Source organism: Taudactylus pleione, unplaced genomic scaffold (genome assembly GCF_031769625.1).
Source record: "Taudactylus pleione unplaced genomic scaffold, aTauple2 ptg000996l, whole genome shotgun sequence".
NCBI classification, from domain to species: domain Eukaryota; kingdom Metazoa; phylum Chordata; class Amphibia; order Anura; family Myobatrachidae; genus Taudactylus; species Taudactylus pleione.
In genome coordinates, this window is record NW_028285397.1 from 719,408 (window position 1) to 745,957 (window position 26,550).

At 45.1% G+C, this 26,550-nt stretch overlaps 1 protein-coding gene across 1 annotated transcript in view; it reads left to right on the forward strand.

Moving 5' to 3' along the window:
- LOC148454388 (uncharacterized) overlaps nt 1–26,550 on the forward strand; it is a gene marked incomplete at its 3' end in the record, with an annotated part of 187,325 nt that overhangs the window by 112,993 nt on the left and 47,782 nt on the right. Inside the window, exons 2-5 of the mRNA XM_088460942.1 lie at nt 20,154–20,298; nt 20,971–21,129; nt 21,552–21,747; nt 23,941–24,099. Of these exons, the coding sequence (XP_088317068.1) occupies nt 20,154–20,298; nt 20,971–21,129; nt 21,552–21,747; nt 23,941–24,099 (659 nt within the window). The remainder of the gene's footprint in view (nt 1–20,153; nt 20,299–20,970; nt 21,130–21,551; nt 21,748–23,940; nt 24,100–26,550) is intronic.

The window sequence follows — 26,550 nt, forward strand, 5'->3', positions numbered from 1 at the left end:
GCTGTACACACATACAGATATTATAGGCAGCCGCTGAGTGCTGTACACACATACAGATGTTATAGGCAGCCGCTGAGTGCTGTACACACATACAGATGTTATAGGCAGCCGCTGAGTGCTGTACACACATACAGATGTTATAGGCAGCCGCTGAGTGCTGTACACACATACAGATGTTATAGGCAGCCGCTGAGTGCTGTACACACATACAGATGTTATAGGCAGCCGCTGAGTGCTGTACACACATACAGATGTTATAGGCAGCCGCTGAGTGCTGTACACACATACAGATATTATAGGCAGCCGCTGAGTGCTGTACACACATACAGATATTATAGGCATGCGCTGAGTGCTGTACACACATACAGATGTTATAGGCATCCGCTGAGTGCTGTACACACATACAGATATTATAGGCAGCCGCTGAGTGCTGTACACACATACAGATATTATAGGCAGCCGCTGAGTGCTGTACACACATACAGATATTATAGGCAGGCGCTGAGTGCTGTACACACATACAGATATTATAGGCAGCCGCTGAGTGCTGTACACACATACAGATATTATAGGCTGCCGCTGAGTGCTGTACACACATACAGATATTATAGGCAGCCGCTGAGTGCTGTACACACATACAGATATTATAGGCAGCCGCTGAGTGCTGTACACACATACAGATATTATAGGCAGGCGCTGAGTGCTGTACACACATACAGATATTATAGGCAGGCGCTGAGTGCTGTACACACATACAGATATTATAGGCAGGCGCTGAGTGCTGTACACACATACAGATATTATAGGCAGCCGCTGAGTGCTGTACACACATACAGATGTTATAGGCAGCCGCTGAGTGCTGTACACATACAGATATTATAAGCAGCCGCTGAGTGCTGTACACACATACAGATATTATAGGCAGCCGCTGAGTGCTGTACACACATACAGATATTATAGGCAGCCGCTGAGTGCTGTACACACATACAGATATTATAGGCAGCCGCTGAGTGCTGTACACACATACAGATGTTATAGGCATCCGCTGAGTGCTGTACACACATACAGATATTATAGGAAGCTGCTGAGTGCTGTACACACTTACAGATATTATAGGCAGCCACTGAGTGCTGTACACACATACAGATGTTATAGGCAGCCGCTGTGTGCTGTACACACTTACAGATATTATAGGCAGCTGCTGAGTGCTGTACACACATACAGATATTATAGGCAGCCGCTGAGTGCTGTACACACATACAGATATTATAGGCAGCCGCTGAGTGCTGTACACACATACAGATGTTATAGGCAGCCGCTGTGTGCTGTACACACTTACAGATATTATAGGCAGCTGCTGAGTGCTGTACACACATACAGATATTATAGGCAGCCGCTGAGTGCTGTACACACATACAGATATTATAGGCAGCCGCTGAGTGCTGTAAACACATACAGATGTTATAGGCATCCGCTGAGTGCTGTACACATACAGATATTATAGGCAGCCGCTGAGTGCTGTACACACATACAGATATTATAGGCAGCCACTGAGTGCTGTACACACATACAGATATTATAGGCAGCCGCTGAGTGCTGTACACACATACAGATGTTATAGGCAGCCGCTGAGTGCTGTACACATACAGATATTATAGGCAGCCGCTGAGTGCTGTACACACATACAGATATTATAGGCAGCCACTGAGTGCTGTACACACATACAGATATTATAGGCAGCCGCTGAGTGCTGTACACACATACAGATATTATAGGCAGCCGCTGAGTGCTGTACACACATACAGATATTATAGGCAGCCGCTGAGTGCTGTACACACATACAGATATTATAGGCAGCCGCTGAGTGCTGTACACACATACAGATGTTATAGGCATCCGCTGAGTGCTGTACACACATACAGATATTATAGGAAGCCGCTGAGTGCTGTACACACTTACAGATATTATAGGCAGCCGCTGAGTGCTGTACACACATACAGATGTTATAGGCAGCCGCTGTGTGCTGTACACACTTACAGATATTATAGGCAGCCGCTGAGTGCTGTACACACATACAGATGTTATAGGCAGCCGCTGAGTGCTGTACACACATACAGATATTATAGGCAGCCGCTGAGTGCTGTAAACACATACAGATGTTATAGGCATCCGCTGAGTGCTGTACACACATACAGATATTATAGGCAGCCGCTGAGTGCTGTACACACATACAGATGTTATAGGCAGCCGCTGAGTGCTGTACACACATACAGATATTATAGGCAGGCGCTGAGTGCTGTACACACATACAGATATTATAGGCAGCCGCTGAGTGCTGTACACACATACAGATGTTATAGGCAGGCGCTGAGTGCTGTACACACATACAGATGTTATAGGCAGCCGCTGAGTGCTGTACACACATACAGATGTTATAGGCAGCCGCTGAGTGCTGTACACACATACAGATGTTATAGGCAGCCGCTGAGTGCTGTACACACATACAGATATTATAGGCAGCCGCTGAGTGCTGTACACACATACAGATGTTATAGGCAGCCGCTGAGTGCTGTACACACATACAGATGTTATAGGCAGCCGCTGAGTGCTGTACACACATACAGATATTATAGGCAGCCGCTGAGTGCTGTACACACATACAGATATTATAGGCAGGCACTGAGTGCTGTACACACATACAGATATTATAGGCAGCCGCTGAGTGCTGTACACACATACAGATGTTATAGGCAGCCGCTGAGTGCTGTACACACATACAGATGTTATAGGCAGCCGCTGAGTGCTGTACACACATACAGATATTATAGGCAGCCGCTGAGTGCTGTACACACATACAGATATTATAGGCAGGCACTGAGTGCTGTACACACATACAGATATTATAGGCAGCCGCTGAGTGCTGTACACACATACAGATATTATATGCATCCGCTGAGTGCTGTACACACATACAGATATTATAGGCAGCCGCTGATTGCTGTACACACATACAGATGTTATAGGCAGCCGCTGAGTGCTGTACACACATACATATATGGTATTGTGTACTGTTGTCTGTAAACTCTAGTGAAAATCCCAGGAGATCATCAGTGTCTGAGATACTAATCCCACCCACCCCATCTGGCATCAACAATCATTGTTGCCCATCCAGGCTGGCATTACCCAGTTACCCATTCAGGCTGGCATTAACACATACTTGCCTACTCTCCTGGAACGGCCAAAAGTCTCCTGAAAATCGTGAGCCGTTCCCGGCTGCCCGGAAGTGTGGGGAAGTCTCCTGGAGCCAGCCGTGAGTCAAACTCCCACCTCAGCCGGCCACACCTCCCTGCAGCCGCCCACTTACCGAGCAAAAGTGGGCTGTCCAGGGGGTGATGACGCGATTCATGGTAAATCTCATCATCATAGCCCCGCCCCCTGTTTACCAATACTGTGATCTCGGCATTGTATAGTGGGGGGCGGGGCCACAATGGCATAATTGTGCCGCAACCCACCTTCTGCACCGCCCACCTATGCCACTGCCACAACCCCTGCTGTGCCGACCTGGCGGCTCCGTCCAGGAGGGGTCAGCCAGAAAGTCGGCAAGTATGCATTGCCACACGCATGTGTCCTTACACGCTGCTCTTGCATCCAGCTACGAGAAGGGAAGGCGACACCATAGCTGCCAAACAAATATAGATGAAGTTAGTGCTAAAAGTACTACAGTATATTTCAGGCTCACAGGTAGATAGGTTAGAAATAAGTTTTCATACAAAAAATTACATACCTCCCAACTGTCCCGATACTGGCGAGACAGTCCCGCTATTCAGGTACTGTCCTGCCGTCCCATCCGCGGCCCGTAGTGTCCCGCAGTGGGGCGCCGCAGTCCCGATCTTGAACTTTATAAAAGTTGGGAGTTATGTAATTAGCAAATGATGTTCTGATCAGCCAGGGATTTGAATGTGGGTACAGTAATTCCCCTTTACGGCTGTTTTGGGTAGAATTGGTAGCGCTCGGTACACGGGTGGATGTGGGTGACCCGGGCAGAATGTTACTGCGCTAGGACACTAACAAGAGCAACATAAGGGTCTGATTGGGATCTCAGATGGAATTTCTCTAACATAAGCTGCACTTGTGCTGTGGGGGGGGGGTTGGAGATCCTGTCAGTGTGATGATTGGGGAAGCATTTCAAAGATGGCTGCTCGGCTCCCGCCAATACGCATTTGTTGAATGTGTGTGAATAAATAAATATACAGAATAAACTATATCCATATGTCTTACTGAGATGTATATTCTAACTTTCCATTGCTCTGCCCGGGAGCGTTGCCAGATATTGTCATCTCCATGGTCACTAGGACAGCGATAAGCAGCCTGACAGACTTCTGGGGCCGCAAGCGTGGCCCCTCCCACCTCACACAAAGCCGCGCCAGTAATCTCAGTTACTACACGGTGTCAGGGAAAGGTTGTTTTTAGCAGAGAAAAATGCGAAACTTGAGGTAACAGATCTCACATTCATCATGTCCGCCTCGTCATGTAGGATGAGTGACAGGTAATCGGCCAATCACGTCGCTTTGCAGCTCCAGGCAATATGGATTAATTGTGAGATCAAAATATTCCTGCTGGCCTAAATATTTGTCGCCCAATAGATTTCCTTGCCGTTTACTTGTATCTGCGGCAGCCGGCTCTCGTGACCCCATGGTCACTGAGTCATCCGATGTTATCGCACATTATCTTGTGCTGCGTCCTTACATGATGCCTCCTGCTGCAGTACCATAATTGCAAGGGCGGAATTGCAAAGCTGCATGCGTGCATACATCATATCTATAGCCTGCGTGCATACATCATATCTATAGCCTGCGTGTATATATCATATCTATAGCCTACGTGCATACATCATATCTATAGCCTGCGTGCATACATCATATCTATATCCTACATGTATACATCATATCTATAGCCTGCGTGCATACATCATATCTATAGCCTGCATGTATACATCATATCTATAGCCTGTGTGTGTATACATCATATCTATAGCCTGAGTGTATACATCAGATATCTATAGCCTGCGTGCATACATCATATCTATAGCCTGCGTGCATACATCATATCTATAGCCTGCGTGTATACATCATATCTATAGCCTGCGTGTATACATCATATCTATAGCCTGTGTGTATACATCATATCTATAGCCTGAGTGCATACATCATATCTATAACCTGCGTGCATACATCATATCTATAGCCTGCGTGCATACATCATATCTATAGCTGTGCAATTCTGTCCTGTGCTGATTCAGGCCCTAAGACCGTGGTTATAGATGTAACTAGTCTGTGATGTACTTGACTGAAGCTTACAGGACAAAGCGGGGAATGCAAATATTCCTAATACTGATATATTTCTAATAATGATGATTTAATAATAATAAAATGCTTTAGACAATGTCAGTAAAACTGTCTTACTGCCTCAACGTGGGAGAGTTATTTCCATTCCGCTCACATAAGCTTCCAGCCAAATCTATATTTATTTTACTTCTTTTTTTTTTTCCCTTAAAATATTTGAATGTTCATTCCTGGCATGTGAGGAATCCCGTCCCGATGTGATACATTCCTTCCACCACAGATTTATTTATTATCAATTATCCGATATGAGGACGATTCCAGAATGAAGCTGTTCTCCTCACTCTGGTTACGGCGTAACATTGGCGCATTGTTTTCAGTAATGTCTGCTCAGCAAGTGATCAGGTCAGGAAGCCGTCCGAGCTAGAATGTAGTTACTGTAACATAGTTCCCTCTGCGTGTAGGGAATTGCGCTGTATGGAAATCTGGATGATGATGTCATTAAGGATGAAGGCTGTCATTATCATTCATTAACATTAAATTAGGATGGGGGGGTGTAAGTATAAATAAAGGGGGGGACTCTTATTCAGGTGACACCTAACAAGAGGTAGGAAGGTAATACTTACTGTAAATCACCTGTATAACTCCCCCCCGAGCTGCCGGAGCCTTACGTCCCTGCTCTCACATTCCCCAGCGCACGGAGTGCAGGAACCGTGCTGTGTAGCCTCATACGATCGGTGTCCGCTTACACTATTACAGCCTGGGAAATGGAGGTCAGGCGCTTTGTTACACTATTACTGCCTGGGAAATGGAGGTCAGGCGCTTTGTTACACTATTACTGCCTTGGAAACGGAGGTCAGGCGCTTTGTTACACTATTACTGCCTGGGAAACGGAGGTCAGGCGCTTTGTTACACTATTACTGCCTGGGAAACGGAGGTCAGACGCTTTGTTACACTATTACTGCCTGGGAAACGGAGGTCAGGCGCTCTGTTACACTATTACTGCCTGGGAAACGGAGGTCAGACGCTTTGTTACACTATTACTGCCTGGGAAACGGAGGTCAGGCGCTCTGTTACACTATTACTGCCTGGGAAATGGAGGTCAGGCGCTTTGTTACACTATTACTGCCTGGGAAATGGAGGTCAGGCGCTTTGTTACACTATTACTGCCTTGGAAACGGAGGTCAGGCGCTTTGTTACACTATTACTGCCTTGGAAACGGAGGTCAGGCGCTTTGTTACACTATTACTGCCTGGGAAACGGAGGTCAGGCGCTTTGTTACACTATTACTGCCTGGGAAACGGAGGTCAGACGCTTTGTTACACTATTACTGCCTGGGAAACGGAGGTCAGGCGCTCTGTTACACTATTACTGCCTGGGAAACGGAGGTCAGACGCTTTGTTACACTATTACTGCCTGGGAAACGGAGGTCAGGCGCTCTGTTACACTATTACTGCCTGGGAGACGGAGGTCAGACGCTCTGTTACACTATTACTGCCTGGGAAACGGAGGTCAGGCGCTCTGTTACACTATTACTGCCTGGGAGACGGAGGTCAGGCGTTCTGTTACACTATTACTGCCTGGGAAACGGAGGTCAGACGCTTTGTTACACTATTACTGCCTGGGAAACGGAGGTCAGGCGCTCTGTTACACTATTACTGCCTGGGAAACGGAGGTCAGGCGCTTTGTTACACTATTACTGCCTGGGAAATGGAGGTCAGGCGCTTTGTTACACTATTACTGCCTGGGAAACGGAGGTCAGGCGCTTTGTTACAGGGGAATCTCACTCAACAATCAATTTTCAAGTCTGAAGAGAAACTATAAAACCTCCTAAATAAAGAGGAGCTGAATGCACAATTAATATTGTCATTTATTTGCATTTTTATGTAATTATTTATTCATATTTGTTCATTATTAAAAATAAAGGAGCCATTCTCGGACGTACGCAGGCAGTTTTATCCCTGCAGTATAGAGCCGACATTCAGTGACCCCCTAAACTTGGCCCAATCCCGCCGCTCGTCCAAGCGCAAAGCAACCAGGTCGGTATTTGCGCTCAGCCTGAGGGCCCAGATCACGTACACGGAGGTGACCGCATTCTGGGGCTCATTCAGGAGCAATCCACAAAAAGGAGCATCTCTACCGCTGCACACGCTATGATGCTAGGCACAGGGTGTAAATGTATGTCATGTAGTCAGCATGTTGGTGACTATACAGACACTCTTAATGCTGACACCAGAATGTTGAATTTTACCATGTCGACTTGTTTAAGAAGTCGACATCCTACATGGTTTTACCAAGGTGCAAATTTGCTCCTTTCTTTTCTGAATGAGCCCCACTGTGGTCACCTGCCATCAGTTTCAAGCATGACGCTTCGTTCCACAGCTCTGAGCCATTTATAGATGAGCAGGGAACGGCACAACTATAACGGTCCAAGGAGGAGCCTCCAAACTGTAAGAGAGCCTGTCAGTAATAATAACGCCACATGTCAGCTTGTCTATGGTTAAACGCTCCATGTTTACAAACTTAGAGCCTCTTGTTGGGGACGATTCAAATTTGGCATAACAGTATTGTGTCAGTAAAATAACAGTATAATATGTCAGTAAAATATCAGTGTAATGTGTCAGTAAAATAACATTATAATGTGTCAGTAAAATAACAGTATAATATGTCAGTAAAATATCAGTATAATGTGTCAGTAAAATAACAGTATAATATGTCAGTAAAATATCAGTGTAATGTGTCAGTAAAATAACAGTATGTGTCAGTAAAATAACATTATAATGTGTCAGTAAAATATCAGTATAATATGTCAGTAAAATATCAGTGTAATGTGTCAGTAAAATAACATTATAATGTGTCAGTAAAATATCAGTATAATGTGTCAGTAAAATAACATTATAATGTGTCAGTAAAATAACAGTATAATATGTCAGTAAAATATCAGTATAATGTGTCAGTAAAATAACAGTATAATATGTCAGTAAAATATCAGTGTAATGTGTCAGTAAAATAACAGTATGTGTCAGTAAAATAACATTATAATGTGTCAGTAAAATAACATTATAATGTGTCAGTAAAATATCAGTATAATATGTCAGTAAAATATCAGTGTAATGTGTCAGTAAAATAACATTATAATGTGTCAGTAAAATATCAGTATAATGTGTCAGTAAAATAACATTATAATGTGTCAGTAAAATAACAGTATAATATGTCAGTAAAATATCAGTATAATGTGTCAGTAAAATAACAGTATAATATGTCAGTAAAATATCAGTGTAATGTGTCAGTAAAATAACAGTATGTGTCAGTAAAATAACATTATAATGTGTCAGTAAAATAACATTATAATGTGTCAGTAAAATATCAGTATAATATGTCAGTAAAATATCAGTGTAATGTGTCAGTAAAATAACATTATAATGTGTCAGTAAAATATCAGTATAATGTGTCAGTAAAATAACATTATAATGCGTCAGTAAAATAACATTATAATGTGTCAGTAAAATAGCAGTATAATATGTCAGTAAAATATCAGTATAATGTGTCAGTAAAATAACAGTATAATATGTCAGTAAAATATCAGTGTAATGTGTCAGTAAAATAACATTCTAATGTGTCAGTAAAATAACATTCTAATGTGTCAGTAAAATATCAGTATAATATGTCAGTAAAATATCAGTGTAATGTGTCAGTAAAATAACATTATAATGTGTCAGTAAAATAACATTATAATGTGTCAGTAAAATATCAGTATAATGTGTCAGTAAAATAACATTATAACGTGTCAGTAAAATAGCAGTATAATGTGTTAGTCAAATAACATTATAATGTGTCAGTAAAATAACTTTATAATGTGTCAGCAAAATAACATTATAATATTTCAGTAAAATAATAATTTAATGCGTCAGTAAAATAACATTATAATGTGTCGTTTAAATAACAGTATGTGTCAGTAAAATAACAATATAATGTGTCAATAAAATAACAACATTTGTCAGTAAAATAACATTGTAACGTGCAGTAAAATAACATTGTAAAGTGTCAGTACAATTACATTATAATGTGTCAGTAAAATGACAATATACAGTGTTAGTAAAATAACATTATAAAGTGTTAGTAAAGAGTGCTACTCACATTTACTTTCCTATTCTCCCGGAAGGTGCAAGAGTCTCCCGATCTTTCAAATAGTCCCCTACACCCCCAGCATAGAGGCCAGATCCCCCACACCCCCAGCATAGAGGCCAGATCCCCCACACACCCAGCATAGAGGCCAGATCCAATACACCTCCAGCATAGAGGCCAGATCCCCCACACCCCCAGCATAGAGGACGGATCCCCCACACCTCCAGCATAAAGGCCAGATCCCCCACACCCCCAGCATAGAGGCCAGATCCCCCACACACCCAGCATAGAGGCCAGATCCAATACACCTCCAGCATAGAGGCCAGATCCCCCACACCCCCAGCATAGAGGCCGGATCCCCCACACCTCCAGCATAGAGGCCGGATCCCCACACCCCCAGCATAGAGGCCGATCCCTCACACCCCCAGCATAGAGGCCGATCCCTCACACCCCCAGCATAGAGGCCGATCCCTCACACCCCCAGCATAGAGGCCGATCCCTCACACCCCCAGCATAGAGGCCGATCCCTCACACTCCCAGCATAGAGGCCGATCCCTCACACCCACAGCATAGAGGCCGATCCCTCACACTCCCAGCATAGAGGCCGATCCCTCACACCCCCAGTATAGAGGCCGATCCCCCACACCCCCAGCATAGAGGACGGATCCCCCACACCTCCAGCATAAAGGCCAGATCCCCCACACCCCCAGCATAGAGGCCAGATCCCCCACACACCCAGCATAGAGGCCAGATCCAATACACCTCCAGCATAGAGGCCAGATCCCCCACACCCCCAGCATAGAGGCCGGATACCCCACACCTCCAGCATAGAGGCCGATCCCTCACACCCCCAGCATAGAGGCCGATCCCTCACACCCCCAGCATAGAGGCCGATCCCTCACACTCCCAGCATAGAGGCCGATCCCTCACACCCCCAGGATAGAGGCCGATCCCTCACACTCCCAGCATAGAGGCCGATCCCTCACACCCCCAGCATAGAGGCCGATCCCCCACACCCCCAGCATAGAGGATGGATCCCCCACACCTCCAGCATAAAGGCCAGATCCCCCACACCCCCAGCATAGAGGCCAGATCCCCCACACACCCAGCATAGAGGCCAGATCCAATACACCTCCAGCATAGAGGCCAGATCCCCCACACCCCCAGCATAGAGGCCGGATCCCCCACACCTCCAGCATAGAGGCCGGATCCCCACACCCCCAGCATAGAGGCCGATCCCTCACACCCCCAGCATAGAGGCCGATCCCTCACACCCCCAGCATAGAGGCCGATCCCTCACACTCCCAGCATAGAGGCCGATCCCTCACACCCCCAGCATAGAGGCCGATCCCTCACACTCCCAGCATAGAGGCCGATCCCTCACACCCCAAGCATAGAGGCCTGATTTCCCACATCCAGGGCAGGATGGGGAGATAATTGGCAGCAATCGTGGGTGGTCTGTAGGGAGTGGGCGGGGCTAACATGCTGTGCATCGCATGAGTCCAGCTCAGTCCCCTCCCCATTGACCCGCGATTCAGGGCATTTTGCCGTGCTGGGGGCGGGAACCAATGACGTTAGGGTCCAGGCCCCATCACCTATAGCGATCAGCTGCGTCTCCTCCCCGGGCGTCTCCTTTAGGCAAGAATGACTTACTGCCTTAGGGCCTGATTCAGAGATGCGCGCTAATGCCGGCTGCTGCGTCTTTGTACACAGCTGCGATGCGAAAATACGCAAATGTCGCACCTGCGGGGAAATGTGCTGAGACTCCCACCTGCTCTTTACAAATCCAGCATCTGCGTAAAATGTGCAGCATCTTCGTAGAAAGACGCAGCATCGTCACAGATCACATGATTGCTGCTGTCCTGAGTAACGCTATGGTCATGCCCAATGTCTGCGGCAACCAAGGCGCCGGAGCCATGTTTCTTGTGGGATCGCAGGCGCAGTTTTGACATGTCCGCAAAACAGGTGCGACACGCCTGTGTTCTTTACCGCCACTCCCTGTTACCTCCCCCAAACGCTCCCTGACTGTCAATCACACTGCGAGTAAATAGACGCTGCGAGCGACTACGGTAATGTACCTTGACGTATGCATGGTTATGAATCACTCAATTCCGTAAACATCGGCTAGCGTACATCTCTGGCTCCGCCTCTAGCGTTCATCTCCTGCTCCGCCCCTAGCGTACATCTCTGTCTCTGCCCCTAGCGTACATCTCTGGCTCCACCCCTGGCGTACATCTCTATCTCTGCCCCTAGTGTACATCTCTGGCTCCACCCCTAGCGTACATCTCTGGCTCCACCCCTAGCGTACATCTCTGGCTCCGCCCCTAGCATACATCTCTGGCTCCGCCCCTAGCGTACATCTCTGGCTCCGCCCCTACTGTACATCTCTGGCTCCGCCCCTAGCGTACATCACTTGCTCTGCCCCTAGCGTACATTTCTGGCTCCACCCCTAGCGTACATCTCTGGTTCCGCCCCAGCGTACATTTCTGGCTCCGCCCCTAGCGTACATTTCTGGCTCCGCCCCTAGCATACATCTCTGGCTCCACCCCTAGCATACATCTCTGGCTTCGCCCCTAGCGTACATCTCTGGCTCTACCCCTAGCGTACATTTCTGGCTCCGCCCCTAGTGTACATCTCTGGCTCCGCCCCTAGCGTACATTTCTGGCTCCGCCCCTAGTGTACATCTCTGGCTCCGCCCTAGTGTACATCTCTGGCTCCACCCCTTAGTGCTGTGTTCACTTAATATCTCATTTCATTATCAGTTGCATCTGCCGTGTGACGGGTGTAGGTGACGGGTGTATGTGACGGGTGTATGTCACCCTGTGCTGCTGGGAAATGTGTCGCCACATAGTGGGCATATTGCTGGTAAGATTTACGTGATGACAGATGACCTCGTCGCAGCTGTTACACATTGAAACTAGTTGTTCTATTCAATGAATCATTCTAATTCTCTCATGTAAAGACAATTTTGTTTTAATAGTTTGGTTTAGTACTAATTCATTATAATTGTTCTTTTCTTTGTTTCTGACGCCCGTTTCAAGTTCAATACAGGGATCATACAGAGGTGCGAGACAGCGACATCAATTGTGCTAAAAATTCCGACATTTGTAAATAATAATTATAACAATTACTTTCTACGTAACGGCCTTGGGCCCCCATTTATTAATTATCACTTATCAGGGCAGGACAGTAGCGCCCATGATCGCATTGCATTCACTGCACAATGTGATCATAGCGGCTGGATGTACCATCTGGGACATGCAGGGACACGGGCTCCAAAAGGAGCCCGTCCCTGCGATGTCTCCGGAGAGCTGCCGGCCAGTACAGGGGGTGGTGCACATACACAGTCCTACAGACTGCACATGCACATCCGCCATAGCCAGGGAGGGTTCCGGCAGATCCCTCCGCCGCCTAATTATGTGCTGTGTAGCCCATAGGCTACAGCGGCTAACGTCACCTTCAGATGGGGGCCTATACCTGGATGCATCGCATTCTGGATATTGGTAAATTTGTCAGTATCGCATCCCCCATAGAAACCTATGGGGGATGCGGTTGTCAGCGGTAACGGAGGGATCACAGCAGGTATCGGAGATACCCGGTCCCTCCTTAATACATACGGGGGACACTTAATATTTGAGGTAAACCCCAAAAAACATTTTTTGGGGGGAATTATACCTCAAATATACTTTGATAAATGGGCCCCTTAGTACACAACGAACGTGCGAACGTGCCCAGCGAATGTGCATAAATCTACAGGCAATTTCCATCTGCGCTAACCATCGGGGCGTATACACAGACTTAAAACATTGTCCGCTTGCGCCCAACATCGCCACTGCGTCCATTGCTTGCTCCCGAAACGCTGAGCAGTGCTTAGTCCCTGCCTTTGACCCCTCTATGTCCCCCTGCACACAGGTGTCTGTACCGCACACCTGGGCTGGGAACACACATATGTCAGCGTGATTGACGGCTCGTACTGGCATTCCTGCTAATTCTGGGAACGGCTCGCCTCTGGCCTCTGCACTGTCAGGACAAATATGCATATAGATATATTATATATACAGTATACATGGGAAATAATCTGATTTATATATCAGACGTGGTGCTAAGTGCAGGGATGCCAGCCTAGCATCAATTATTTCCTGCTGATCGTATGTACGGTTACCGCTAACGTAGGGCCGCAGAGACAGGGCAATCCTTAATCCACGGAGTGACAGCTGGATTTCCATGGGGTAGAATACAGTATTAGAGTAGACCTTTTCCTTGGGCCTCAGCTGTCTCCCTGTGCTCTAATTACCTCCATGTATGACCCCACGTCTCAGGTGATGTCCCTCTGCTCTAATTACCTCCATGTATGACCCCACGTCTCAGGCGATGTCCCTGTGCTCTAATTACCTCCATGTATGACCCCACGTCTCAGACGATGTCCCTGTGCTCTAATTACCTCCATGTATGACCCCACGTCTCAGGCGATGTCCCTGTGCTCTAATTACCTCCATGTATGACCCCATGTCTCAGGCGATGTCCCTCTGCTCTAATTACCTCCATGTATGACCCCACGTCTCAGGCGATGTCCCTGTGCTCTAATTACCTCCATGTATGACCCCACGTCTCAGGCGATGTCCCTCTGCTCTAATTACCTCCATGTATGACCCCACGTCTCAGGCAATGTCCCTGTGCTCTAATTACCTCCATGTATGACCCCACGTCTCAGGCGATGTCCCTGTGCTCTAATTACCTCCATGTATGACCCCACGTCTCAGGCGATGTCCCTGTGCTCTAATTACCTCCATGTATGACCCCACGTCTCAGGCGATGTCCCTGTGCTCTAATTACCTCCATGTATGACCCCACATCTCAGGCGATGTCCCTCTGCTCTAATTACCTCCATGTATGACCCCACGTCTCAGGCGATGTCCCTGTGCTCTAATTACCTCCATGTATGACCCCACGTCTCAGGCGATGTCCCTGTGCTCTAATTACCTCCATGTATGACCCCACGTCTCAGGCGATGTCCCTGTGGGGTATGCAATCATTAAGCTGGCGGACATAATCCCGACAGCCGGCTTCCCGACTGCTTAATCCCGGCAAGGGTTAAATGACAGGCACCTAAATCTAGACGCCTGTCATTTTACCGACACCGGGAGACCAGCGCCCAGCATCCTGATCGAAGGGACGCCGGGCGCCGAACGCGGATAGCCGCGGGCGGGAGGGTTAGGTTTAGGGTTCCCGGGGGGATTTAGGATTAGGCACCCCCCGGAGGTTAGGTTTAGGCTAGGGGAAGGGGGGGTTAGGGTTAGGCACCTCCCTCGGGGGACTTAGGTTTAGGCGGGGATGGGTGTGGCTGTATCATACTGGGATGGGTGTGGCTGTATTATACCGGGATGGGTGTGGCTGTATCATACCGGGATGGGTGTGGCTGTATCATACAGGAATGGGTGTAGCTGTATCATACAGGAATGGGTGTGGCTGTATCATACAGGAATGGGTGTAGCTTTATCATACAGGAATGGGTGTGGCTGTATCATACCGGGATGGGTGTGGCTGTATCATATTGGGATCGGTGTGGCTGTATCATACCGGGATGGGTGTGGCTGTATCATACAGGAATGGGTGTGGCTGTATCATACAGGAATGGGTGTGGCTGTATCATACAGGGATGGGTGTGGCTGTATCATACCGGGATGAGTGTGGCTGTATCATACAGGGAGGACTGTGAGTCAGTGGTGGCTCCACAGGTGTGGCTGCAGGGGGAGCCACACCAACGGTCATTTCAAATGCTGCAAAACATCACTGGCTGGGACTCACTGGCAGTTGGTGTAACGCCCCTATTTGAATTTTGGACTGTACTGCAGCCCCGCCCTCCGCCACTGACTGTGAGTATAACTGACGCCTGTGATTGGGGTGACTCCACTTCTAGCTGAGGCCTCTTCACGCTGAGCCCGATGGGCTGATAGGATCCTTTATATCTGGGTATTGTGCCTGATGGGCTGATAGGATCCTTTATATCTGGGTATTGTGCCTGATGGGCTGATAGGATCCTTTATATCTGGGTATTGTGCCTGATGGGCTGATATAATGAATATTTATAATTATTCTTTATGTAGAGCCTGCAGCAAAGCACATAATAGAGGAAGTTTAGTAAATAGACTTTAAGTTACAAACGGCCTTATTCAGAGCTGGGCGCAGTTGGTCGATGTTTTAGTCGCACTGCGCATGAATTCTGAGGAATCCATCGCTGGGAGACACATAACAGATTTGGATATAAGAGCCGCAGATTTCAGTGGGCGTTCCTGGGAGGTAACGAGGGTGGAGAGGCAGACGTGGGCGTGTCCCATGCATGATTGCGCCTACATACGCAGTAGGCGTGTTCAGATGGAAACATTGCACTTGCCACAGGGATGGCGCGAGCTTCGATGGTGCAGCGATGCACTGAGACGAATTAGCGCCGCGACATGTGGGCGGCTCAGTATGAACAGAATCGGTAGCAGCATTAGCATACAGAGGCAGATGAGATGGCGGCAATAGATGCGTCCGCGTCCGTGTACCCCTCACAATCAGCTCCAGTTTCTGTACTTACATTTCCATAGTTGGCGACATCTAATGATCATTTTAAGACAGAATGATGCCGAGCCGGTGGGTGTGTCTAAGCTCGTCGTATGCGAAGCAATCTCGATGGACTACAACCACCATCGTGGCGTAATCACTGAACTTTGGGGGTGATTCCGGCTCGGATGGATTTGGTAACTTGGTAACAGCTGTAATAAGGTAATAGAGGAGGTGTCAGGCCTCCTCTATGTATTACTGATCTGTGCTGTGTCCGTGGACGAAGCATTGGATCTTCTGCGTGATCCTCTGCTGGCTGAGTGACCATTGGGGGGGTCACTCAAGCCGGTGATCACAGTTGCTCAAAAGAGGCCAGGAAATCTCCGTCAGCCAATGGTGATCCTGGTCTCTCCCCCCCAACGGCGACAACACACCTCCATTTTGGGAAACAGAGGCCGTCGCCCCTGTTTTCCAAAAGAAGTTGCTATTTCTCTGCAATGCGCTCTCATTTATCAGGCGCAGAGAGTCAGAATGGGGAATGAAAGTTTCATCCAAAGTATAGAATTAAGCCGCGTATCCACTAGACGATAAAGTGGACGATTTGAACGATATAGTTATCGTTCATCGTTCAGTAGACATGGCATCAACGACCAGAGATGCGCGCTCCCGCTGGTAATTGACGACATCTTTCATCGCCCATGCTTGCAGGGTAACCTAACGATATCGTCAGGTTCTGCAGGTTCGGGGATGAGGGAGGGTGACGTCACTGAACGATATCGTTAACGACATTGAGCACATCCACTGCCGGGGAAACACCAGACGATATCGCTCATGGAGCATATTGTCTAGTGCAGAGGTTCTCAAACTCAGTCCTCAGGACCCCACACAGGTCACGTTTCCCAGGTCACCCAGCAGGTGCCCAGGTGTATTCATTACTGACTGACACATTTCCCAGGTCACCCAGCAGGTGCACAGGTGTATTCATTACTGACTGACACATTTCCCAGGTCACACAGCAGGAGCACAGGTGTACTCATTACTCACTGACACATTTCCCAGGTCACACAGCAGGTGCACAGGTGTACTCATTACTCACTGACACATTTCCCAGGTCACACAGCAGGAGCACAGGTGTACTCATTACTCACTGACACAATTCCCAGGTCACACAGCAGGTGCACAGGTGTATTCATTACTCACTGACACATTTCCCAGGTCACCCAGCAGGTGCACAGGTGTACTCATTACTCACTGACACAATTCCTAGGTCACACAGCAGGAGCACAGGTGTACTCATTACTCACTGACACATTTCCCAGGTCACACAGCAGGTGCACAGGTGTACTCATTACTCACTGACACATTTCCCAGGTCACCCAGCAGGTGCACAGGTGTACTCGTTACTCACTGACATTTCCCAGGTCACCCAGCAGGAGCACAGGTGTACTCATTACTCACTGACACATTTCCCAGGTCACCCAGCAGGAGCACAGGTGTACTCATTACTCACTGACACATTTCCCAGGTCACCCAGCAGGAGCACAGGTGTACTCATTACTCACTGACACATTTCCCAGGTCACACAGCAGATGCACAGGTGTATTCATTACTCACTGACACATTTCCCAGGTCACACAGCAGATGCACAGGTGTAATCATTACTGACTGACACATTTCCCAGGTCACCCAGCAGGAGCACAGGTGTATTCATTACTCACTGACACATTTCCCAGGTCACACAGCAGGAGCACAGGTGTACTCATTACTCACTGACACATTTCCCAGGTCACCCAGCAGGAGCACAGGTGTAATCATTACTCACTGACACATTTCCCAGGTCACCCAGCAGGTACACAGGTGTATTCACTACTCACTGACACATTTCCCAGGTCACCCAGCAGGAGCACAGGTGTACTCATTACTCACCGACACATTTCCCAGGTCACCCAGCAGGTGCACAGGTGTACTCATTACTCACTGACACATTTCCCAGGTCACCCAGCAGGAGCACAGGTGTAGTCATTACTCACTGACACATTTCCCAGGTCACCCAGCAGGTGCACAGGTGTAGTCATTACTCACTGACACATTTTAAAAGATCCACAAGTGGAGCTAATTATTTCACTTGCGATTCTATGAGGAGACCTGGAAAACATGCACTGTTTGGGTGCCTGAGGACCGAGTTTGAGAATCTGTGGTCTAGTAGATACGCGGTTTAAGAGAATTGCACTGAGCAATGTTGAACAATAGGGACACTGGGCCTGATTCAGACCCGGGCGCTATGCTGCGCTCGCATTGAGCGATTTTTCGCAATCTTCGCATGCGTATGAGTCGCACTGCGCGTGTGCGAACCAGTCATTGCGATGGGAAAGTGCTCGTCCGTAGCCCGCAGTCGGGCCGCTATGTTGAGGGACAGATAGCGCCGTTTGTGGGTGGTAACAGGGGAAGGTGCTTGTAAACGGAGGTGTGGAGGTGCGAATGCAGGCGTGCCCGACCGTCAGAACGGCGTTTAATGGGTGTGCATAATTAGCAAAGTAGCGTCATTACACACGTGACTGGGTTGTATTTTAGCCTGAACTGCTCGCAATGTTGTGGTGGGAAAAGGCTACCACAAGCGCTGCGAGCAGCTCCGATGGCTTTCGATGTTCCCGATTAATCCTACAACTGCTGGAGATGACGTGTGTTGCGAGTGGCAAAAGGGCATCTTTATACAGGTACGAGCGCATAGTGCGGCCGCTCGCTATTACATAGTGGGCGGCTTTATGCGACGCAGTGCGAGCACATGATTTAAATAGCCGCCCCCTTTTAGCCAGCGAGCGGCGGCAAATAGCGTCCGGGTTTGAATCAGGCCTACTGTCCAGAACACAAACCTTTGTATGCACCAGTTCGGAAAGGCTCCGTATGGCTAAAAATCATGAAACTGGAGGGCAGAGGTTGCAGCAAGTCGCCCATGGGTCCCATGTTTTTTTGCAAATGTGCAGAAAGAATATTTAATAATAAAGGTGATGTATGTAATCCATGCGGGAGCCATAGTGATATTCCTAATAATTCATAGTCAGCGACTTTATGGGAGATCCTGGAGGGGGAGATCCCAGGGGCAACGTCGGAGGGCATGTTGCTTGGAATTGTGTCATCATGGTCGCGTCCCTGTTGTAAAATCTTGCGAATCGCTTGTTTTTGCAGTGGGAGGCGGGTGATGCGATTTACAGTAGCATGCGTCATCGCGGTCCCCGCCCACTGCACTACAGAAGTGGATGTGACGCAGAGTCTCGTTCTGGGACAGTAGGAAAGTGTGTTATTATGGTCTATAAAATGACAGAAGCTGATTGGCTGATTTAGGCAACTTCTCCATCTTGTCTCTCCCTAAGGTTTGGTACGTCTCCCCCTATTACGCTCACACGCTAATGAATTGGGTCATTTCAGCTGTTTCCTGTGCAAATTTTTTTCTTATTTATGGGAGATTGAAATATTATTATTTATTACTTCTATAGAATTAATTTAGAATTTATTAATTTACCTACCTCAGGCAGACCCAAATTTCCCTGTGATCCTTCATCACTGCCAGTGTTGCCCTATTGTGACGCCGTTGAACGCCGGCATTGGCAGCGCACATCACCCCTACATTGTATATTTTGGTTTGCAGCCCCTTAGTGTTGTGAATGCATAATACACCACGTAAACCTACGTCACCTTGGAACAAACCGTTTTACCATGCTCTTAATTGTCCTTTTATTAAGTTGAAATGTTGCTGTGTATTGATTCATAAATGTTACATTGTATATAAATATATAAATATAATATAATATAAATATATATCCGCTTTGCTGTAAAATACTAAACCATTGGACACCAGCACCTGCACAGGTAACATGAATCAGCTTTGGAAGAATATTGAGGATCTATGCTGCCACCCATTGGCCAGACTCGGTATTGCAGCAACTGTATTTTTTATTTTTATTTTTTCAGAAAGTTAACTTCAGTCATCAGCTTTTCAATATATATATATGCAGATCCCAGATACCTCCACATCCTCCTAAAATATATTATATTGCGAGGTTATATTACACCGGCCGCCTTTCACAGTTGTTTTAATGTCAGATGCAGAAATTATATAGTATTCTTCTTTTTCTTCCTCTGTCGCTACAGAAGAGATTAACGTGCTGGAATCCCTCACTCTTCACTCCACGGAGCTGGTGAACATCTCGCTGAGCTCAGAACGCTCCTGCCTCTCCTTAGATATGGGGCAGTACTCTACTCTCAACATCGCCACCAGGACGGCGTTCGGAGACAGGTAAGTGAGGCGGTCACTCGCTTGGAGCCTGATTCATAGTAAATATGCATCTTGTTGTGAAATTGTCAGACCGCATATGGTTGTACTTGGCACCCAGTTTTTGAATTGCACACGTATTGCACTTCTGGCCATTTGCGCGTTGAGAGCGCAATACAGTAAGGACATGCTGACACGGGTTAGACGACGCTTGCAGACGCATATTATTATGAGGGACAGTGATCTTGAAATACGTTGGCTACAAGATGCCATTTTGCACCTACATAAAGTAAACTAGTTGGAAGGTCTAGAATTGATGATGATGAATGTGGAGTCTTGAACCACTATATGTACGGTTGCACGCATCATAAGGCGCACACAACTCTAACTACAGAAGTGCAAAAGTATCTTCAGTCATACGCCACGGTGGCCGCCATTTTGTGGGCTGACTCAATATCTGTTAGATTGCAGCCTATGACATCACAAGGAACCTCATAAATATTACTGATGAAGTCTATCGGTGATGTCACAGCTTTCGTTCACAGAACAGCGACACATACACGCCGCTGCCCCCGTATTACTTTGCATTAATACATTTTCCCCTTGATTGATAAGACTCTTGTATCGTTTTGTTTTTGCTGCGTTACTTGCAGCTGCCATATTTAACCCTTTCGTGCGCTTCTTCCCGTCCTGTAGTTTTGCGGATGAGCTGTCCGTGCTGATGAAGCTGCGCCCGGCTCTGCAGGAGAATACAAACATCGTCACTATCTTGAGTCTGCACGGCCAGGTGCTGTTCCAGATCCGAATTAACCCCAACGCCTTAATATTCATCTCCAGCCGGTGTGGACACTATGAGTAAGTGAGACCTGGTATCCTGGCGATATCTGTACAAGGGGGAGCGATATTATGTGGCACACATTTACCAACATCTAGAAAATTCTAGAACAACAAAAATCTATTTTAAAGCATTATCTTAATATGCTACAAAGAAGCTAAATAAATCACTAATGTAACATACGTTGCTGCAGGACAATTTATAGATTAAAGTCAGTGACTAGGAAATGTGAAATGGACTTTCTGGGAAATGTGGCAGCATGTTCAGAGCTACTGCTCAATACTATTGTCAGTCGGAACAAAACTGCTGTGCCGTTAAAGGGAACATACAGTAGTACGGGCCACTCTTACCTACAGTTTATAGGAATATAAACACGAGTGGGGCTTATTAGCTTAACATGGTAATATCATTGTTCCCCATTGATCTTCCTTTGCCCCCACAGATTTCCAGTCTCTTCGCTCACTGATGGCAGATGGCACCGGGTGGCGCTCGCTATCTCAGCCAAAGGCGTGGCGCTCTACGTGGACTGCAAACTGGCGGAAATGCTCCCTTGGTCTAACTTTTTGGGGCTGGGGGTCAGAACGGATGGGATAGTGATGCTTGGCGGTCTCATTGATCCATACGAGGTCCCTTTTGAGGTAACTAAAATAAAGAATCCCTATATTTTGGGTACAGCATGTTTAGGACACGTGTGACTCCAGGAGATGGCGCACAGACTATATTATTCTCCCCACTGCCAGGGTATGACATATACACGTCACATATAGCTCAAAATAAGCAAAATAGGACATGTTAAAGCTGACAATCTAATCTCAAAGGGGGCGATTCAATTCAGCGCAATGCTGAATACCCCCGGGAACGAGCTCCCCAAACTATTTAATTCACCGCGCTGTTAGTCCGACGACAGGATTTCTCGTGGGTAATACTTAGCTTTCCCCGGTCTACTTACGAACGGGATGCTGGCTGCTGGGACTCCGACGTCAGCATCCCGACTGTCCAGATATTAACCTCATCCCGGTGTAGGGACGTCACCATGAAAGAGACATCCAAATACCAAACTGTGTTGTGTCGTCTGTGTATATTGGGCCTTATCAGTAAGGATCGCTATTCTGCTAATATACACGCAGCGCAGTTGCTAAAATCAGCGGTGATATGCAAATGTTTGCATTCACATTGCGATCGCTGCCTGACATAAGGACTCCCACTTCCCCATACTCACATCCGTATACTTTAGCAACATAGCAAAACCATCGGTACCATCGAGTAACATCGGACCCATATGCACACTTGCACAAGGCCATACCTTACCTAACAGCCGCGCACGCTATGAGGCCTCAGGCTAATTTGTGCAGGCCCCTGCGACGGCGTTCAAATGCACTGGCACGCCTGCGTTTCCCCGACCACATCCCCATTACCGCCCACAAACGGCACTTCCTGTCAATGACTCTGCGATGGGCCTGCGTAGCCGCTGCGATCGCAGTCCCCATCGCAGCGGCCGGTTCGCACACTGCGATGCATACACAGTGCAAAACAATCTGGAAAATTGCGTGCGTATTGCCAGTTGCGTACAGTAGTGAATGAGGCCCATTGTCAGGGTGGCGAGGAGAATATTGTACAGGGACCTCATCCATCGCCTCGCGCTTGTCTCCGCATCTCTCCGCACATACTTAGGAATAACACATAGCAGGCAGCCTCTTACCTATAATTACTTTCTTATTTACATTCTCCGCAATCCCGGGCACGTCTCAGGAATGCTGCGGAAGCCACATTAAAAACAGCAGTAAAATGACATCGCTGTATGAATCATGTTTTCCTGATACCGCGGCGCGGCCCGATATGCAGGACTTGTCTGGGGCGCTCCTTGCTTTGTCTATAGATTATGACAATGAGACAAACAAATGTTAAAAAAATTGGCCTGGAGGGTTTAGAGTGTTTTTTTTCGGGTTATACTTTAAACCACTAAAAATGTTTTAAGCTGAGGTGTCACCCATAACCTACCTCCCGACTGTCCCATTCTGCCGGGACTGCGCCGAAGTGCGGGCCTCAAAAGAGGCCAGAAATGGTGGATTTTATATTGTCCTGCTCACACGTCAGGTCATGTGCCACGGTAGCCAATCAGATGTTTGCTTTTATTTCATAAACACACTTGAAATATGACAGCATCTGACAGAGACGGATTATTCATTAGGTCACTATCAAACTGAGGGAGGAAGGGGCCCAGGGCCACATGAGGTTACTATAATCAGGTTCTCAGAGCAACACGACCACAAAGTGACTTTTAGGATTGTTGTCATAATTGTCTGTAACGTCTTTGGTACGCACTGAATAACACTGTACCGCATGGACGGGGTGGTAACATGTTTGGTACGCACTGAATAACACTGTACCGCATGGACGGGGTGGTAACGTGTTTGGTACGCACTGAATAACACTGTACCGCATGGACGGGGTGGTAATGTGTTTGGTATGCGCTGAATAACACTGTACCGCATGGACGGGATGGTAACGTGTTTGGTACGCACTGAATAACACTGTACCGCATGGACGGGATGGTGACGTTTTTGGTACGCACTGAATAACACTGTACCGCATGGACGGGGTGGTAACGTCTTTGTATGCACTGAATAACACTGTACCGCATGGATGGGATGGTGACGTGTTTGGTATGCGCTGAATAACACTGTACCGCATGGACGGGATGGTAACGTCTTTTGTACGCACTGAATAACACTGTACCGCATGGACGGGGTGGTAATGGGTTTGGTACATACTGAATGACACTGCACCGCATGGACGGGATGGTAACGTCTTCGTGTATTTGCTGACTGTAGGGCTCCTTCGAGCAGCTGGTCTTTGTGATGGGAGATCCAGGGGCTGCCCGACATTACTGCACCAATTACAACCAGACTTGTCTCAGCAGTTTCCAAACCGAAGAGTTTTATAATCTGTCTCGGAGTGAGCACGGGAAACTCCCGGATGCTGGCACCAAGGTAATGACGCTGCGCCAATCACTCTGAGAACACTTCCTAAAGGTAACTTCTAGGACATATAAGGCCTGATTCTGAGGCAAGTCCAACCGTGTGGATTCTGTGGGTGCCTGCAGAGTGCGCATGCGCCTTAACATGTCTACGCATACGGACAGGGTGATTGAAAGTGCCGACGGATTGATCCATCACAGCACAGGGTGGGGGTAAGTCACGGCGCTAATGATGACAGTTGCAGATGGAAAAAGAGTGGGCGTTCCGGCCTTATGCATGAACATGTGCGAATATTCGGTGGATACTCGCATTAAGCGGGCCGCGGCTGTACGGAAAAGTGCCCAAGGTTGCGAGTCAGGCCCATGCAATGATAATAAATACAATGATAATAAATACAATGATACAATGATAATAAATACAATGATAATAAATACAATGATACAATGAAACAATGATAATAAATACAATGATAATAAATACAATGATAATAAATACAATTATACAATGATAATAAATACAATGATACAATGATAATAAATACAATGATAATAAATACAATGATACAATGATAATAAATACAATGATACAATGATAATAAATACAATGATACAATGATACAATGATAATAAATACAATGATAATAAATACAATGATAATAAATACAATGATACAATGATAATAAATACAATGATAATAAATACAATGATACAATGATAATAAATACAATAATACAATGATAATAAATACAATAATACAATGATAATAAATACAATGATACAATGATAATAAATACAATAATACAATGATAATAAATACAATGATACAATGATAATAAATACAATGATAATAAATACAATGATAATAAATACAATGATACAATGATACAATGATAATAAATACAATGATACTATGATAATAAATACAATGATACCATGATAATAAATACAATGATACAATGATAATAAATACAATAATACAATGATAATAAATACAATGATACAATGATACAATGATACAATGATACAATTATAATAAATACAATGATACAATGATAATAAATACAATGATAATAAATACAATGATACAATGATAATAAATACAATGATACAATGATAATAAATACAATGATAATAAATACAATGATACAATGATAATAAATACAATGATACAATGATAATAAATACAATAATACAATGATAATAAATACAATGATAATAAATACAATGATACAATGATAATAAATACAATGATACAATAATAATAAATACAATGATACAATGATAATAAATACAATGATAATAAATACAATGATACAATGATAATAAATACAATGATACAATGATAATAAATACAATGATACAATGATAATAAATACAATGATAATAAATACAATGATACAATGATAATAAATACAATGATAATAAATACAATGATACAATGATAATAAATACAATGATAATAAATACAATGATACAATGATAATAAATACAATGATACAATAATAATAAATACAATGATACAATGATAATAAATACAATGATACATTGATAATAAATACAATGATACAATGATACAATGATAATAAATACAATGATACAATGATAATAAATACAATGATACATTGATAATAAATACAATGATACAATGATACAATGATACAATGATAATAAATACAATGATACAATGATAATAAATACAATGATACAATGATAATAAATACAATAATACAATGATAATAAATACAATGATACAATGATACAATGATAATAAATACAATGATACAATGATAATAAATACAATGATAATAAATACAATGATACAATGATAATAAATACAATGATAATAAATACAATGATAATAAATACAATGATACAATGATAATAAATACAATGATACAATGATAATAAATACAATAATACAATGATAATAAATACAATGATACAATGATAATAAATACAATGATACAATGATAATAAATACAATGATACAATGATAATAAATACAATGATTCTATAATAATAAATACAATGATACAATGATAATAAATACAATGATAATAAATACAATGATACAATGATAATAAATACAATGATACAATGATAATAAATACAATGATAATAAATACAATGATACAATGATAATAAATACAATGATAATAAATACAATGATGATAAATACAATGATACAATGATAATAAATACAATGATAATAAATACAATGATAATAAATACAATGATACAATGATAATAAATACAATGATAATAAATACAATGATACAATAATAATAAATACAATGATACAATGATAATAAATACAATGATACAATGAAAATAAATACAATGATACAATAATAATAAATACAATGATACAATGATAATAAACCTCCATGGGAAGATTTTGCAGAATTCCTCTGTAAACGTTCGATGAAACGATAGATTTTATTTGGTCTCAGCACGTTGGAAT